The sequence below is a fragment of the Mandrillus leucophaeus genome, unplaced genomic scaffold (genome assembly GCF_000951045.1).
Source record: "Mandrillus leucophaeus isolate KB7577 unplaced genomic scaffold, Mleu.le_1.0 Scaffold360, whole genome shotgun sequence".
Classification (NCBI taxonomy): Eukaryota; Metazoa; Chordata; class Mammalia; order Primates; family Cercopithecidae; genus Mandrillus; species Mandrillus leucophaeus.
The window spans coordinates 2,203,998-2,220,852 of NW_012103810.1; the positions used below are offsets into that span (position 1 = coordinate 2,203,998).

The following is a 16,855-nucleotide window of genomic DNA, read 5'->3' on the forward strand; positions in this document are numbered from 1 at the left end:
GATGGTCTCGATCTCCTGACCTCGTGATCCACCCGCCTCGGCCTCCCAAAGTGCTGGGATTACAGGCTTGAGCCACCGCGCCCGGCCGAAAAGATAAATCTTTCCAGAAAGGGCAGGGGAGGGAGAGGCAATTCTGGGTGCGGAAGTTGGCAGAAAAGAAAATCAGTGTCTCCTAGACTTCGCCCAGTTTGGCTCGTTTGGGGTACTCCTCCACCACGCGTTACCAGGCCCGTGAAACCCACTCCCACCAGAGAATTAGCGCGGGCGGACGAGCGAATTGACACCTAGCAGTCCGGAACTTTGCGTGCGGGGTTCCGGCAGCAGCACGCATCGGGAAGCTTTTGGGCGCTGCACCGCACTGCGCCGTGGCCTTGAGTCCGGCGCGCAGAGGAGGAGGAGAAAGCTGACTCCTTAGTGCCGGGTAGTGGTCGTGGTGGTTTTCTTTGTAGTTCGTGGTCTGAGACCAGGCCTCTAGTGGGAACGGCGTCACCATGATCCCACGGCGGAACCCAGAGCCCTTACGGTTTCTGCCGGATGAGTCCCGGAGCCTGCCCCCGCCCAAGCTGACCGACCCGCGGCTTCTCTACATGGGCTTCTTGGGATACTGCGCTGGCCTGACTGATAACTTCATCCGGCGGAGGCCGGTCCTGTCGGCTGGTGAGAGCTGCGCGGTCGGGATCGGCTGGGAGGAGAGGGGGTCGCAGGGCTGCAGACCTGCCCCGCCGTAGGCCCTCCTGAGGTGCTCTGTTTTTCCGTGCCTTGTTGCCTAGCTGACCCCAGCTCGCCTTCCCGGGCGGTCCGCGCCCCGTTAGCTCTTTAGAATCGAGCAGAGCCAGTGTGTCATTTGGCACTTGAAGAAATTGAGGTGCAGTGAAGCCCGGACTGAGTCTGTGAAGGACCCGGGACTACTCTTCTCAGTTCGTGTTGTACTGTGTGCACAAATGAGCCGTGACTCCATGCCACGCGCTACTCACACTATGGGCATTATTGATAGCATGTAGGCCTTAAAACACTTTATTAGGGATGTATTATTCACAACGAGGAAACCGAGCCTAACAGGTTAAACAGCAGCTTGCCCAAGGTCATATGGCTATTACGTAGCAGAGCTTTTTTTTTTTTTTGACCTCTGAATGGATATGGGACACCGGTGCTTCTCAAACTTAATGTGCATACGAATAGCATAGGTGTCTTGTTAAAATCGGATTCTAGACTGGGCGCGGTGGCTCACACCTGTAATCCCAGCGCCTTGGGAGGCCGTGGCGGGCGGATCGCTTGAGCTCAGGAACTGTATACCAGTCTCCGCAACAGGGCGAAAGCCGGTCTCTACAAAAAACTAAAAAAGTTAGCCGGGCATGGTGGTGCACGCCTGTGGTCCCAGGCTGAGGGAGGCTGAGGCAGGAGGGTCGTTTGAGCCTGGAAGGCTGAGGTTGCAGTAACCCGAGATTGCTCCATTGCACCCCAGCCTGGGCAACAAAGTGAGACCCTGTCTCAAAAAAAAAAAAATGCGGATTCTGATTCATGAGGTCTGGGGAGGAACTTGATGTTACCAACAAGTGCTCAAATACTGCTGCTGCTGGTCTGAGGACCACAGTTTGAATAGGAGGCTTTGAACCAGTGTGCTGTAATCCCATCAGAGACACTGACTATTCTGATAATACCACCACAGTAGCTTTGCTAAGCTCTATGGATTTCCAGAGGGAAAAGAGGAGAGGAACTTTGGAAGAGGGCCCTTTGAAGTTAACTTTGATTATCGGGCAGGACTGAGAGACAGACAGCTCTTTCTAGGCCCATGGGGCTAGTGGGAGCCAATGAGGGCAAGGACCTCTGAATGGAGGGTGTTTAATGATTGAGTGAGTGTTCAGGTTTAGGGTGATAAAACTACAAGGGAGATTTTAGCAGAGCTTGGCAATTTATTTTCTAGCCAGCCAGGAACTTTGTAAGCTTTTGAGAGCTGCAGGGGTGCAGTGATGAGCTCTGTATTTTAAAAAGTCATCTTTGTCAGCAATGTGAGGCGTTGATTGGAACCAAGAAGCACAATCAGGAAAAAAGCTCAGGCAATGGTTCAGGCAATTAGGAGTCACCACACTTGTACATCTTTTGCCTTCTTACAGCTGTATGTCATGCCTGAAGGTCAGCTCCCAGCCCATCAAATCCCAGCATTTCCAGTGCTCAAACAGTATTGAAATCCTATCTCCCTTGGACATGACTCCTCACTTCAGAAAGGAGTGATCTTTGTCCATTTATGCCTCTGAGGACTCGAGGCTTTCCCTTTTCATCACCACTTCACACTTGCCCAAGACTGTCACTTGGTGTAATGAAAAGAGCTCCACTTTGGAACTAAACAGACTTGCTCACCAGGCACAGGCACAGTGGTTCACACCTGTAATCTCAGCACTTTGGGAGACCAAGGCAGGAAGATCTCTTGAGGCCAGGAGTTCAAGACCAGCCTGGGCAACATAGTGAGACCCTGTCTCTACAAAAAATGTAAGAAATTAGCTAGGCATGGTGATGTGCACTTGTAGTCCCAGGTACTCAGGAAGCTAAGGGAGGAGAATCACTTGAGCCCAGGAAGTTGAGGCTGCAGCAAGCCATGATTGCACCACTGCACTACAGTCTGGGCAACAAAGTTGAGACCTTGTCTCCAATAAATAAATAAATAAACAGACTTGCTCTACTGCTTTCCAGCTGTGTCAGTTTGGGCAAGTTACATGGTCAGGTCGATCAGAGCCGAAGTTTCCTCATCTATAAAATAAGAATAATTAATTTTTGCATATTTGTTGTGAGAATTGAGTGAGATTCTATAGGTAAAATGTCTGACATATAAAAGGTGCTGGACAGAGTTCCCCTTCCTTAGCTCTTGTTATGCAAACAGTTTACCATACATTTGTAATTTGTTCATTTACTGAACCCCCTTTTTTTTTTGAGACAGGCTCTCACTTGTCACCCAGGGTAGAGGGCAGTGGTGCAATCATGGGTCACTGCAGCCTTGACCTCTGGGCTCAGGCGATCCTCCTATCTTAGCCTTCTGAGTAGCTGGGACTACAGGTGCATACCACCAGGCCTGGCCAATTTTTAAATTTTTTGTAGAGATGGGGTCTTGACATCTTGGCCAGCCTGGTCTCGAACTTCTGGCCTCAAGTGATCCTGCCACCTCGGCCTCCCAGAGTGCTGGGGTTATAGGTATGAGCTACTGTGCCTGGCCTTACTGAACTGTTTCTCTGTTATGTGCCCTATGGAGCTCCTAGTGAAATCAGGGAGACAAACAAACAGTCTGTTGCTGATCTTGGTATGATAGATACATGTTTTGATAGAGGTGGGTGAGCAGAAAGCACTTTAGGAGCACAAAGGAGATACAGATGGGAGGGAGAATGCTGTAGAGGAAGTAAAGGTTGACTGAAATGTGACATATGCACCACTTAATCTCATTGTTGTTAGTTTAGCAGTTTGTGCCTTTCTGGGAGACAGAAGAGTACAGCAGTTAAGAGCATATGCTTTGGGGTTTGACACCACCTCCACCCCACTAGTCATTTGATTCTGGGGAAGTTCCCTATCTCAGGACTACATGAGATAATGAATATAAACTGTGTAGCCCAGGAGTAGGGATCAGACTTCCTGAGCTCCCAGAGCTTCCCTAAATTGCTTTGGAAGATTTAGATCCTAGGACTTTATTGAAATGGTTGTCCTCAGCAGCATTTACTGAATGCATATTGTGTTTATCTAGGTCAGTGTCTGGTATCTATAGTAGGTGTTCAATAAGTATTGAGTGAGGCCAGGTGTGGTGGCTCATGCCTGTAATCCCAGTACTTCGGGAGGCTGAGGCAGGTGGATCACCTGAGGTCAAGAGTTCAAGACCAGCCTGACCAATATGGTGAAACCCCAAAATTAGCCAGGCGTGTTGGCACATGCCAGTAATCCCAGCTACTCGGGAGGCTGAGGCTGGAGAATTGCTTGAACCTGGGAGGCGGAGATTGCAGTGAGCCGAGATTGCGCCGTTGCACTCCAGCCTGGGCGACAGACTGAGACTCTGTCTTTAAAAAAAAAAAAAAAAAAGGTAGTATTGAGTGAATAACTATATGTAGATTACAAGGAATATAAAACATGGTCCCAATCCTCCAAAGGTTTACAGACCAGATGGCCATATCCATTAAAAAGACAAATTGTGGTACAAGTTTGTGCATATAGGGTGAAGGTGTGTATCACATAAATGTTGTTTCTAAGAGAGTTGGAGGTGTGGTGAAAGAGATATGGTAGATTTTCAAAGCCCTGGAGAGTACCTGGCATTCTGTGAGTAATGGGATATTCTGGCTGGACACTGTGGCTCACACCTGTAATCCCAACACTTTGGAAGGCTGAGATGGGAGTATTGCTTGGTTTCAAGACCAGCCTGGGCAACATAGGAAAACTTTGTCTCTACAAAAGAAAATGTTTTAAGCTATCTGGACATGGTGGCATGCACCTGTGATCCCAGCTACTTGGGAGGCTGAAGTAAGAGGATCACTGGAGCCTGGGAAGTTGAGGCTGCAGTGAGTGTGATCGTGCCTCTGTATTCCAGCCTAAGTGACAGAGCAAGATTCTGTCTCATAATAATGAATATGTCTCATAATAATGAATTTCTATCAATGAAATAAAATTGTGTAGCTCTTTTTCAAATTAGCAGGAAATGTTAAGAAGAATTTTTTAAGAATAAGACTTTAAAAATAAGTTGTGCATATTTTGGGGGTACATGTGATATTTTGATACATGCATACAATGTGTAATGTTGAAACTGGGGCAAACGGGCCATCCATCACCCCAAACATTCACCCGTTCTTTATGTTGGGAACATTCAAATTTCTCTCCTCCAGCAATTTTGAACTATACTACAAATTATTGTTAACTGTAGTCACCCTACTGTACTATCAATAAATAGAATTTTTTTATAAGTTTTTCTCATCATCTGTTTTTTTAAACTTAACCTTCTTGCTGGTTACCACTTAATGTGCCCTAAATTTAGAGTTAGTTGGTATTCTAAGTATAGCCCACAGAATTAAATATTTATTGATCTCTAGTTTAATATATCAGTAATTTATGATGTTCTGCAAAGAGCACAATAGCTGCTGGGGTTAGACTCACCGAGTAAAGAATGGGAAGATGATTGTAGACGGGGTGTGCAGGTAGTGAGAGGTAGACCACTCAGAGAGAATGAGGAGAGAGGTTAGGAAAACGGGGCCTTGGGAAGAGGCCAAGCCATGCCTTTAGGGCTGGGGTGCTGACATCATCATCTCAAACACTTACGGAGTTTTTCTGTGAGGAACATGGGTCAGCGTAGAGAGAGTCTGGTTCTGTGTGTCTCTGCAGTCCAGTGGCACATGGGAGAACATGCACTCTTTGGTTTGCTATATGGCGGGTAGCCCATTAGGGAGAGCAGTGGCTGTTTGGGGTAAGAGAGAGTGCTCTGCCCAGTTCTAGAACATAGGAATATTTTTCATTTTTATTGTTTTATACATTTTCCAAAATACTTTTACATGCGTATGTCTTGTTTTATATGCTGCTACTATGAGAAAGATAGGATAGGCCTTTTTTTTTTTTTTTTTTTTTTTTGAGACAGTCTCATTCTGTCACTCAGGCTAGAGTTCAGTGGTGCCATCTTGGCTCACTGCATTCTCCACCTCCCAGGTTAATTCTCCCGCCTCAGCCTCCCGAGTAGCTGGGACTATAGGCGCCGCCACCACGCCAGGCTAATTTTTTGTATTTTTAGTAGAGATGGGGTTTCACTGTGTTAGCCAGGATAGTTGAACTCCTGACCTCAGGTGATCCACCCACCTCGGCCTCCCAAAGTGCTGGGATTACAGGTGTGAGCCACCACGCCCAGCCAGGGTAGGTCTTGTCTGTGTTTTAGAGGTAGTAAATTGAATTACCCAAGGCTGTTCATTCATTTATTAAATAAATATTAAGTGCTATATGCTAAAATATACATTACATGTAATATTTTAGATTCGCTAACCTTTAAAGAAGTGATAATGTGGGCTGAGTGGGGTGGCTCATTCCTGTAATCCCAACAGTTTGGGAGGCCGAGGCAGGGGGATCGCTTGAGCCTAGGAGTTCAAGACCAGTCTGGGAAACATAGCAAGACCCCTCTTAAAAAAAATGGGCATGGTGGTTCACGCTTTTGGTCCCAGCTACTTGGGAAGCTGAGGTGAGAGGATTGCTTGAGCCTAGGAGGTTGAGGCTGCAGTAAGGTGTGACTGTGCCACTGCACTCCAGCCTGGGCAACAGAGCTAGACCTTGTCAAGGATCAAGGCTGTTTGTTCAGAATACCTTTTTTTGTTTGTTTGTTTTTTGTTTTTTGAGACAGAGCCTCACTCTGTCCCCCAGGCTGGAGTGCAGTGGTGCGATCTCGGCTCACTGCAACCTCTGCCTCCCGGGTTCTAACGATTCTCCTGCTTCAGCCCCCTGAGTAGTTGGGATTACAGGCGCCTACCACCCCGTCTGGCTGATTTTTGTATTTTTAGTAGAGACAGGGTTTCACCATGTGAACTGGTCTTGAACTCCTGACCTCAGGCGATCCACCTGCCTCAGCCTCCCAAAGTGTTGGGATTACAGGCATGAGCCACTGAGCCCAGCGCTTTTTTTATTTTTATTTTTTTAATAAATGCCATAACAGGCTGGGCACTTTGTCGACCAGGCTGGAGTGCGGTGGCGCAATCTCAGCTCACTGCAACCTCTGCCTCCCAGGTTCCAATGATTCTCCTGCCTCAGCCTCCCAAGTAACTGGGACTACAGGCACCCGCCACCACCCCTAGCCAAATTTTGTATTTTTAATAGAGACAGGGTTTCACCATGTTGGCCAGGCTGGTCTCGAACTCCTGACCTCAGGTGATCCACCTGTCTCGGCCTCCCAAAGTGCTGGGATTACAGGTGTGAGCCACTGCGTCCAGCCAAAAATGTAACTTTTAATACATATTGACTAATTTTTGCTTTCTTTGGGATTTGTCATTTGAATTTCAGGTTTGCATCGCCACCTTCTATATATTACGGCCTTTTATTTTGTTGGATATTATCTTGTAAAACGTGAAGACTACAAGTATGCTGTGAGGGACCGTGAAATGTTTGGATATATGAAATTACATCCAGAGGATTTTTCTGAAAAAGGTATTTCAAGTTAATTTTAGAGAATCTGTGTTTACTGTATTATTATTTTCCCTGGTTAATCTTATCCATGTCTATGGCTTTAGGTACCTTCTAAATTCTGTTGACTCCCACATCTTAGTCTATGGACCAAAATTCTCTTGAATTAATATATCCAGTTTTTGCCTGACTACCTGTCTCCTTTGGACAGCAAACAAAACTCATGTCCCCTCTGCCTTCCCAAACCACCTGCTCCTCTCTGTCCTGCTTCAGGGAATGGCACTACTGTCCACCTGGACACTCAAGCCAGAAGCCTCAGAATTATCAAGTCTTTCTCTTTCACTTCCCATTAATCATCAAGTCTTATCAGTTCTACTTCCTAAATATTTCTCAACTTTGAACTCTCCTCTCCCTGGTTCAGGCGTTGATAATCTCTTGCTCAGACTGTTGCACTTGCCTGTTAACTCACCACTTGCTTTCGTCTTATTTCCAGTGACAGCAAATCTGATCACATCTGTTTAAAATAGTTTTTCGGCTGGGCGCAGAGGCTCACGCCTGTAATCCTAGCACTTTGGGAGGCTGAGGGGGGCGGATCACCTGCGGTCAGGAACTTGAGACCAGCCTGGCTAACATGGTGAAACCCCGTCTCTACTAGAAATACAAAAAGTAGCCGGCCATGATGGCGCGTGCCTGTAATCTCAGCTACTTGGGAAGCTGAGGCAGGAGAATTGCTTGAACCCGGGAGGCGGAGGTTTCAGTGAGCCAAGATCGCTCCATTGCACTCCAGCCTGGGCGTCACAGCGAGACTCTGTCTCAAAAAATAAAATTAGATTAAAATAAAATAAGTCATCTATTGCCCAGTGAATAAAATCCAGACTCCTTAGGATGGCTCATTTCCTCCAGCTTAGCTAATTGCGTGTCCTCTGGTAGAAACACTTTACCCACATTCTTATCTACTATATGATATACACGTCTGTGTTCTTCATGGATTGTAGCTTTGTCTTTGTTTCCCAGCCTCTCGCATAGAGCCTACACATAGCAGGCACTTATGCATAATAGTGGATATGAACCATATGGAACACTTCCTCATTCCTCATCACTCATCATTTGCCTGGTGAAATGCTTTGTCCTGAGCCTGCCCTATATTGCTTTATACATGTTGTACCTTCTTCCTGCTATGTTATTCTTCCTCTTGCCCCTGTTTCCACCCCATCCATCTAGCAAATTTCTGCTTTCATTATCTCAGTGAAGCTTTCACCGAGCTACAGTCAGGCGTTCCCTCAGTGTGCTCTATCTCTATTCTGCTATGAATCTATTAATAGTTGTAATATAACTTTTCTCACCTGTGTTTTACACACATACACACAACACATGTGCACATATATGAGTCTCTGTAGGCTGGGAGTTTAACTTACTAGGACAGTTTTTTTTTTTTTTGTCTCCCCAGGGGTTTGGCACACATGACCTTATTAAATGTGTAAATGAATGAGTATAGAAAAAATTTGAACTTGTAAACATATAAATAGATTTTCCCCAGTCTCAGCAACATAGTGAGACCTCATCTCCACAGAAAATTTAAAAATTAGCTGGGTGTGGCGGCACATGCGTATAGTCCCAGCTACTTGGGAGGCTGAGGCAGGAGGATTACTTGAGCCTGGGAGGTCAAGGTGCTGTGAGCTGTGATCACACCACTGCATTCCAGCCTAGGTGACACAGTGAGATCCTGTCTCAAAAAAAAAAAAAAAAAAAAAAAGATTTTCCTGTTAATGTAAATGTGTGATATAAAACATTTAAATTTCATTAGACTGATCTCTAAGATCTTATTTAGCTCTAAAATTTTATTACTCTTTAATTTTCCCACAGCCTTCAGTCACATATATATTTATGGTGGATCACAAAGATACAGCTTCTTTTTTTGCCAAAGAAGAGCTTAAAGACTAGCACAAAGCATGAATAGTGGATGTATCGGGAATGCATAATACTCAGAACCATTAAATGTTAGAGCTGGAAGTCATCTTGGCTATATTGATTACTAGGAGTGACGCCCAGTGACTGAGCAGTCTTCAGTCCCAGACCTCTGGCTCTTTGCTTAGACATAGTTCCATGAGTTCACTGTGTCTGCAGGAGTGTGTATAGCTGCAGGGCTCATTCTGTTTCTGAGCTGCAGATTACTGGCAGTTGTGCCAAGAGCCTCATGCATGGACAGTGGGAGCCCAGAGAGCTTGACCACATTGGCTGCTGGCCTCTCCTAGCTGACCTGTGCCCTTCTGTGTTTATTTCTTCCTTCACCTCTTCAGTCAGGTTATTCCTGGCAGCACCTTGTCCCTCTTGGCAGCCATTTGGTTGTCATCACAGATTCCTCCAAAATTATTCTTCATTCAATGAAAGAAAATCCTTCAGTGATTACCAAGCCATAGTCGTGGACAAGAAAATAGGGAAATTCTTAGGGGTTTGTCTTAGTCCATTTGGCCTACTATAACAAAATGCCTTAAACTGGGTAATTAAAAAAATTTTTTTTTAACTTGGTTTTTCTTACCACCTGTATAATTGCAGAATAGACTGGGTAATATATAAATAATAGAAATTTATTGCTTGCAATTCTGGAGGCTGGGAAGTCCAAGATCAGGGTACCAGCACAGTTGGTGTCTGCTAAGGGCCCACTCTGTGCTTCATAGATGATGCCATCTTGCTGTGTCCTCACGTGATAGAAGAGGCAAACAAGGTCCCCTAAGCCGATCCTACTCATGAGGACAGAGCCTTTGTGACCTAATCACCTCCCAAAGTCCTAACCTCGTAATATCATCATCTTGGGGGTTACATTTCAACTTACGAACTTCGGGGGGGCATGAACATTCAGACCACATCAGGATTTCAATCAGTAAGATTACTGAGTGTTAATTTTCCTTTAGGAAATACAATTTTTAAAACATATTTTTAAAATAAATCTTTTATGGTCTTTCCTTTTATAGAGAAGAAAACATATGCTGAAATTTTTGAAAAATTCTATCCAGTACGTTGAAGTCTTCAAAATACATGCTCCAGTTTCACTGATGCCTGCTGTTTCTGAATTTGATGGAACATGTTTCTAATGACAGTTGAAGCTTATGCCTATCTGTGTGTTGACACCTTGTAATTAAAATAGTTACCATGAATATTCTGACTCTTTTTATTGTTGTAAGAAAAATAATTCATCAGAGAATGGTCAGTTTCCATTCACTCATCTGAAAGATTTTAAAATGAGGTTCAATTCTAGTTTAGAGTTAGCAGACTACAGCCTATGGGCCAAATCTGGCCCACTGCCAATAAAGTCTTATTGGAACACAGCCATGCTCATTTGTTTACATGTTGTTTGTGGCAACTGCCATGCTACAAGAGCAGAATTGAGTAGTTGCGATAGAGACCTATGGCCTGCAAAGCCTAATTAATATGTGGCCCTTTCAGAAAAGGTTTGCCTGTCCCATCCTAGTGCAAAGTGAATTTAGAGTGAGCCAGATTATGGAGGATTCTGACTCTTGCCATATAGTTTTGACTTCATCCTGTAGGTATTTAAATTGTACAGTCAGGTTTGTATTTCTGAGCTCTGTCTATAATGATATAGAAGGTGGTTTAGAAGGAGGAGACTCCAGACAAGGAAAACAGAAGTCTTACGCTGCAAAGGTGTCTTTGCTCTTAGGTGGATTATCCTGGAGAAAGTGGACTCAGGAGCTAATACTGTCTACAGTGGAGCTTGGTGCAATTAGAAGCAAAAGACTGTACCTAACTGGAATGAGGTTACTTTTTATGGCTTATCAAATGCTTGTCCTGGCCTGATGCTGTGGCTCGTGGCTAGAATCCCAGCACTTTGAGAGGCTGAGGCAGGGTAGATTGCTTGAGCCCAGGAGTTTGAGACCAACCTGGGCAACATGGCAAAACACTGTCTCTACATAAAATACAAAAATTAGCCGGGCATGGTGGCACGTGCCTGTAGTCTCCGCTACTCATGAGGCTGAAATGGGAGGATCTATTGAGTCCTGGAGTTCGAGGATGCAGTTAACTGTGATTGTGTCACAGTTAACTGCAGCCTGGGTGACAAAGGAGACCCTGTCAAAAAAAAAAAAAAGTACTTGTCTCAAAAGATTTTGTTTCCTAGCTTAGAATTTATAATCAGATTAGGTTTGGGAGATAAAGTATATGTGATTTTTTTTTTTTTTTTTTTTTTTTTTTGAGACAGTCTTGCTCTGTCATCAGGCTGGAGTGCAGTGGTGCGATCTCAGCTCACTGCAACCTCCACCTCCTGGGTTCAAGCAATTCTCCTGCCTTAGCCTCCTGAGTAGCTGGGACTACAGGTGCATGCCACCACGCCCAGTTGATTTTTGTATTTTCAGTAGAGACAGGATTTCACCATGTTGACCAGGATGGTCTCGATCTCTTGACCTTGTGATCCACCTGCCTCGGCCTCCCAAAGTGCTGGGATTACAGGCGTGAGCCACCACGCCTGGCCTATATGTGATTTCAAATTAGATAGCCTTATAAATATAAGCAGATGGTTTCTGGGCAAAATCAAATGAATTCCGTCTTTATTTTCTTGAGTACCACTTGTAAAAACTGAAATTAGGTTGGAGAAAGTGCTTTAGAAATAATAAAGATGTACAAATACAAGGTTTTGGTTTTTAAAATTACTTCTGCAATAAATACGTTTATAGTTCACTTGTTGTTGGCCTCATCAGTGGTCACCAAGTAAAAGAGGGTGAACCACTCATCCCAAGAGACTCTGTCTGCTACCTCTTAGCTCTGGAGGGTAAAAAGCAAGGACCAGAGCAAATACATAGGAGAGAGAGGGAGAAAAAAATATCAGGCTATTTTAATAGCCCTCACATGCCAAGTGCTTTTGATTCATCATGTTTAGTTTTCATCAGCTTGTGAGGTACATAATATTATCCCCATTTTATAGATGAGGGAATTTAGGCTCCAATGGGTTAAATAACTTGCATAAGTACACACACTGAATGAATGCCATGAGGAGGGATGTGAATTTTGGTCACATGCCAACACCTACGCTCTTCCCACCATACCACACAGGACAGGTAACTGTCTAGTCCCTCCTGGTCACCTCCCCAAGCTGGTAAGAGGAGCGAGGGGAGCAGTAAACAATAGCAACAGACATTCTAAAGGTAAGCCAGTGACTGGAATCCAGGAATTGGTGCTCAGGAGTTAGAGAAGCATCCGGGAGAAGTGAGCCGCCTTCACTTCTGGCTGCAGGTCTAGGCCTTTCTGCTCTCATCATTGGCTGGTGAACTGCTCCGCCTGCCTCATCAGAGTCTGCCTTTTATCATGTGAAGGGACCTGTGGAGTGAAGAAGTTTTTAAAAGACCAAGTGAGTATCAATTTAAACAACTAAGATACTGTCACATGCCCATTGAAGCAGGAATTAAAATGAAAAAACTCAATGCTGATGTTGCTGATGGAAAACTGGCAGTGCCTCAGCATTGTAAGGAGAATCCTAGGTTGTCAGAGCAGGAATAACTCATTTGATTTCTCTGCTATATTTTACTAACAGGGAAACTAAGATGCAGAAAGGTAAGATAAGTTGTCTAGGGCCAGGCTTGGTGACTCACGCCTGTAATCCCAGCACTTTGGGAGGCCAAGGTGGGGGGATCACTTGAGGTCAGGAATTCGAGACCAGTCTGGCCAACATGGCGAAACCCCATCTCTACTAAAAGTACAAAAATTAGCCGGGCGTGGTGGCGTGAGCCTGTAATCCCAGTTCCTCGGGAGGTTGAGGCAGGAGACTTGCTTGAATCTGGGAGGCAGAGGTTGTAGTGAGCCAAGATCGCACCACCGCACTCCAGCCTGGACAACAAGAGCAAGACTCCATCTCAAAAAAAAAAAAAAAAAAAAAAGGGAGGTTGGGCACGGTGGCTCACGCCTGTAATCCCAGCATTTTGGGAAGCCGAGTGGGGAGGATCACAAGGTCAGGAGATTGAGACCATCTTGGCCAACATGATGAAACCCCATCTCTACTAAAAATACAAAAAATTAGCTGGACATGGTGGCGCATGCCTATAGTCCCAACTACTTGAGAGACTGAGGCAGGAGAATTGCTTGAACCCGGGAGGTGGAGGTTCCAGCGAGCCGAGATCGCGCCACTGTACTCCAGCCTGGCGATGGAGTGAGACTCCATCTCAAAAATAAAAGTTGTCTAGGATAATACAGAAGTCAATGGAAGAGCCAGAACAAGAGCCCAGATTTTTAACTGTTGCTATACCATATTGCCTCTGAATGAAAATCAGGTTAGGGTGTGTTGAAATGTTATGGTGTAGAGTTGCTGCTCTGGCCTTTGAAGCTATTTGGTGAGTCAGAGTGTGGTTTCTACCCATTCTGCCATGCCCAGTTCCCACTTTGAGCCCACTCTGCAAAAGTCTAAGGCTCTAAGGAACACCACTGTAGAGGAAAATAATTAGACTAATTAGGCCAGGGTTCATATCTTGGCTCTGTCATTTACTGAGTAATGTTGGACTCATTTTACTTCTCAGGCCTCTGGTTTTTTCATCTGCAAAAGGGAATGATAGGCTGGGCGCGGTGGTTCATGCCTGCAATCCCAGCACTTTGGGAGGCCGAGGCAGGTGGATCACAAGGTCAGGAGTTCGAGACCAGCCTGGCCAACATGGTGAAACCCTGTCTCTACTAAAGATAAAAAAAAAATTAGCCGGGTGTGGTGGCACACGCCTGTAATCCCAGCTACTTGGGAGGCTGAGGAAAATCTCTTGAACCTGGGAGGCAGAGGTGGCAGTGAGCTAGGATGGCACCATTACACTCCAACCTGGATGACGGGGTGAGACTCCATCTCAAAAAAAAAAAAAAGGGAATGATAATTCCATTAGATAATGGATATGCAAAGTGATCTTAAAATTATTCAAATGCCAGTCGTTAGTTTTACTACCACTGTTATTGTTCAGTGAAGAAGCTGAAACCCAGAGAAATGAAGTAGCTTGCCCAAGGCCCCACAGCTCATCAGCGATAGAATCAGAACGTGAACCCAGAGCTGTTGACACAGCCCAGTCTAATTCAAGAACCTCTGTGAGGCAACTCGGGGAGCCTCCCGGGGAGAGGGAAGAAGGGCTGAGGTTGACAGTTTGGGTTTGAAATGGGAGAAGGAAAAATGGCTGAGAAAATGCCTGGAGCAGAGATCTCCATAGGCTCTGTGTTTGGGGGTCCGCATTTATTCCCCATAATTACAGAGCAGCCTTCACACAGATTATGAAGATAACACAATATGGCAGATAGTGGGTATGAGGAAAGAACACTCAGCTCAAAGTTGAGGCCGGTCTTACTTTTGTCTCTTTACTGTGTGACTTTGGTGAGTCACTTCACCTCTCTGGCTTCAATTCCCTTACTAGTAAAGTGGGGATGAGAATCTTTTCCTGCATAGCTGCATCAGATGGTTTTGAGATTGCAATGGACACAGATGTTGTTTACAACTAATGAGACCAGTTGGTGGGAGCAGGGCTGGCAGGTGGCACAGAATCAAAACTGGCAGCTACTGTGGTCCAATTTCTATTAATACTAGTCTTTATCCATGAGTGAACTAGTGATGACCATGCTAGGGACCCTTCCCACCTCCTACCCTCTGCCACCACCTGCTTGTCTAGCTTGCTGCTCATCCACACTCACCACCCCAGCCCCTCTGTGCATAGACATGTAGGCTCAGACTGGAACACATAATCACATGTACATACAACAGGGCTTCCCAACAGGCATGTCTGTACACTCCGGTTTGCCTGGAATGGATTAGAGTGCCATGACAGTGGTCCCTCGGCTTCCCGTTTGGTGGGTTCTAACCTGGGATGGTCAGAGTACCCCCAGCCTGTTGTAGGAGTACTGCAAGCAGCCTCACCTATGTATCCCCGTGTGCCATATACTTTTCCATGTTCTGTGACTTGAAAAAATGTGGGAAACACTGTCACACACACGGAATTCACAATGTTCACTTAAGTCAATATGCATGCCTTAGGTAAGTTTCTTCTTTCTTTCTTTCTTTCTTTTTTTTTTTGTTTTTTGAGATAGAGTCTCCCTCTGTCGCCCAGGCTGGAGTGCAGTGGCACAATCTCGACTGACTGCAACCTCCGCCTCCCGGGTTCACGCCATTCTCCTACCTCAGCCTCCCGAGTAGCTGGGACTACAGGTGCCTGCCACCACGCCCAGTTAATTTTTGTATTTTTAGTAGAGACGGGATTTCACCACATTGGCCAGGCTGGTCTCGAACTCCTGACCTCAGGCAATCCACCCGCCTTGGCCTCCCAAAGTGCTGGGATTTGGCGTGAGCCACCGTGCCTGGCCCCTCTTTAATCAAATTCTTAACAAAGTCAATGATGAGAACACACTCATTCAATTCACACATTTACAAGTATTCACATACAAAAAAATGCACACGTGCACAAACATATGTGCATATGAGATATGCCCTTACAGGCCACTTTTCCTTCTATTTCCATATCACTTCATTGCAGTTGCCAATTTGAGGTCAGAAGGATAGTAACGCAGGCCTAGTCTTAGGCCCTCCTAGGTTGTGGTCCCAATACCCTGACGCAAGAGTGGCACTGTCTGAGAGCCAGGCTGTTCCTCTCCCACTGGGTTGCACCACTGCCCCCTCTCCTCTCCTGGAATGTCCCTTGGTAGACTCTGACACCCACCAGCATGGCCACCATTACCTTCCCTAGTGTCCAAGGTCTACCAAACTTGTCCCGTCATTTCCTGGTATTTCCTTGTCACCTCCTGGGCTTTCTTGGTGAGGTGCATAAGGATGTGATGGAGGCTGGAGAAGTGCAGGTGGAACTGGGCTTCCAGTTCCAGCTCTCCTGAGGCACTCTCGTCCTCGACTTCCTCTGTCTCTGCGGTTCCATTCTTAGCCTCCTCAGCTTTGCCGCCTGCCACCTTGGCCTGCCACTCCTCCCGCGGCAGCAGCCCATGTTCCACATCCACACAGATGGCCTTGAGCATGGTGAAATAGGTGTGGAGATCAGGGGCCTCAGCCTGGGCCCGGCCCTCAGGCCCACTCAGCTGCACGTCCCGCAGAAGGCTGGGGATCATCACCACCTGCTCCATGTTGTGCACCTCGGCCGAATACCGGTCCATGACGGTCAGCAGGCAGTTCTTGGGGTAACGCTTGGTTAGCACCTGCATGGTTGCTTCCTCTGACACACTGAACCCAGCAGACTGCCCTGCACTATTTCTAGGCTCTCGGCAGATTGACAGGATGCCAATGCTCAGCTGTTGGGTCAACATAGCCCTGTTTTGGGCCAATCCCAGGGCTCAGGCTCCAGCATCTGTATCAGGTGATCCATCTGCCCAGAGACAGGTCTGCCAGCCTTCTGCGTGTCATCCCAGCTCTGCATGACTGCCCCAGCAAGAACCCGACACTTTCTGTGTCAGCTTGCTGAGCCAGTTGGAAGGAAGCTTTTCCCTTTGGCAACTCGTACACTGGACCTCAGGGCAATAAATAATTCTTTCAGGTCACTGGAGACCAAGCTGTCTCTTTGCTGCTTAGGGCAGCCTTCCAATGCACAATTCACTCCTTCAGCCCAGGGTGACTGCATTGTGTAATGGAGAGGATTTGAAGTGAAACAGCTTGATGTGGGGCAAGGAATATTGAGGTTGGAGTCAGAAACCCAGTTCTGCAATTTCCTAGCTGAGATTTTTTTGTTTTTTGCTGGCTAATATTTATTGAGCACCTACTGCACATCAGGGTCTGCACTGAGCTTTCTTGTGAGTG

The 16,855-nt window shown here is 46.0% G+C and overlaps 2 protein-coding genes across 4 annotated transcripts; one reads left to right on the plus strand and one right to left on the minus strand.

Annotated features, from left to right (window-relative positions):
* Positions 1 to 83: 83 nt before the first annotated feature.
* Positions 84 to 11,791, plus strand: LOC105546505 (NADH dehydrogenase [ubiquinone] 1 subunit C2). Of its 3 annotated transcripts, none has more exons than XM_011989720.1 (3): positions 84 to 657; positions 6,988 to 7,050; positions 10,203 to 11,791. In XM_011989720.1, exons 1-3 carry the CDS (start codon positions 492 to 494, stop codon positions 10,238 to 10,240), a joined length of 267 nt encoding a protein of 88 aa, XP_011845110.1. In that variant the 5' UTR covers positions 84 to 491; the 3' UTR covers positions 10,241 to 11,791. The 3 variants fall into 3 exon arrangements, with proteins under 3 accessions (XP_011845110.1, XP_011845109.1, XP_011845108.1); XM_011989719.1 differs by lacking the exon at positions 6,988 to 7,050 and adding an exon at positions 7,057 to 7,131 and having other exon boundaries at positions 10,077 to 11,745; XM_011989718.1 differs by having other exon boundaries at positions 6,988 to 7,131; positions 10,077 to 10,430.
* THRSP (thyroid hormone responsive) lies at positions 11,741 to 16,279 on the minus strand. Its single transcript, XM_011989716.1, has 2 exons — positions 15,795 to 16,279; positions 11,741 to 12,429 (listed from the first exon to the last, which is right to left on the minus strand). The coding sequence occupies exon 1, from the start codon at positions 16,264 to 16,266 to the stop codon at positions 15,814 to 15,816; it is 453 nt and encodes a 150-aa protein (XP_011845106.1). The 5' UTR covers positions 16,267 to 16,279; the 3' UTR covers positions 11,741 to 12,429; positions 15,795 to 15,813.
* Between the last annotated feature and the right edge of the window lie 576 nt (positions 16,280 to 16,855).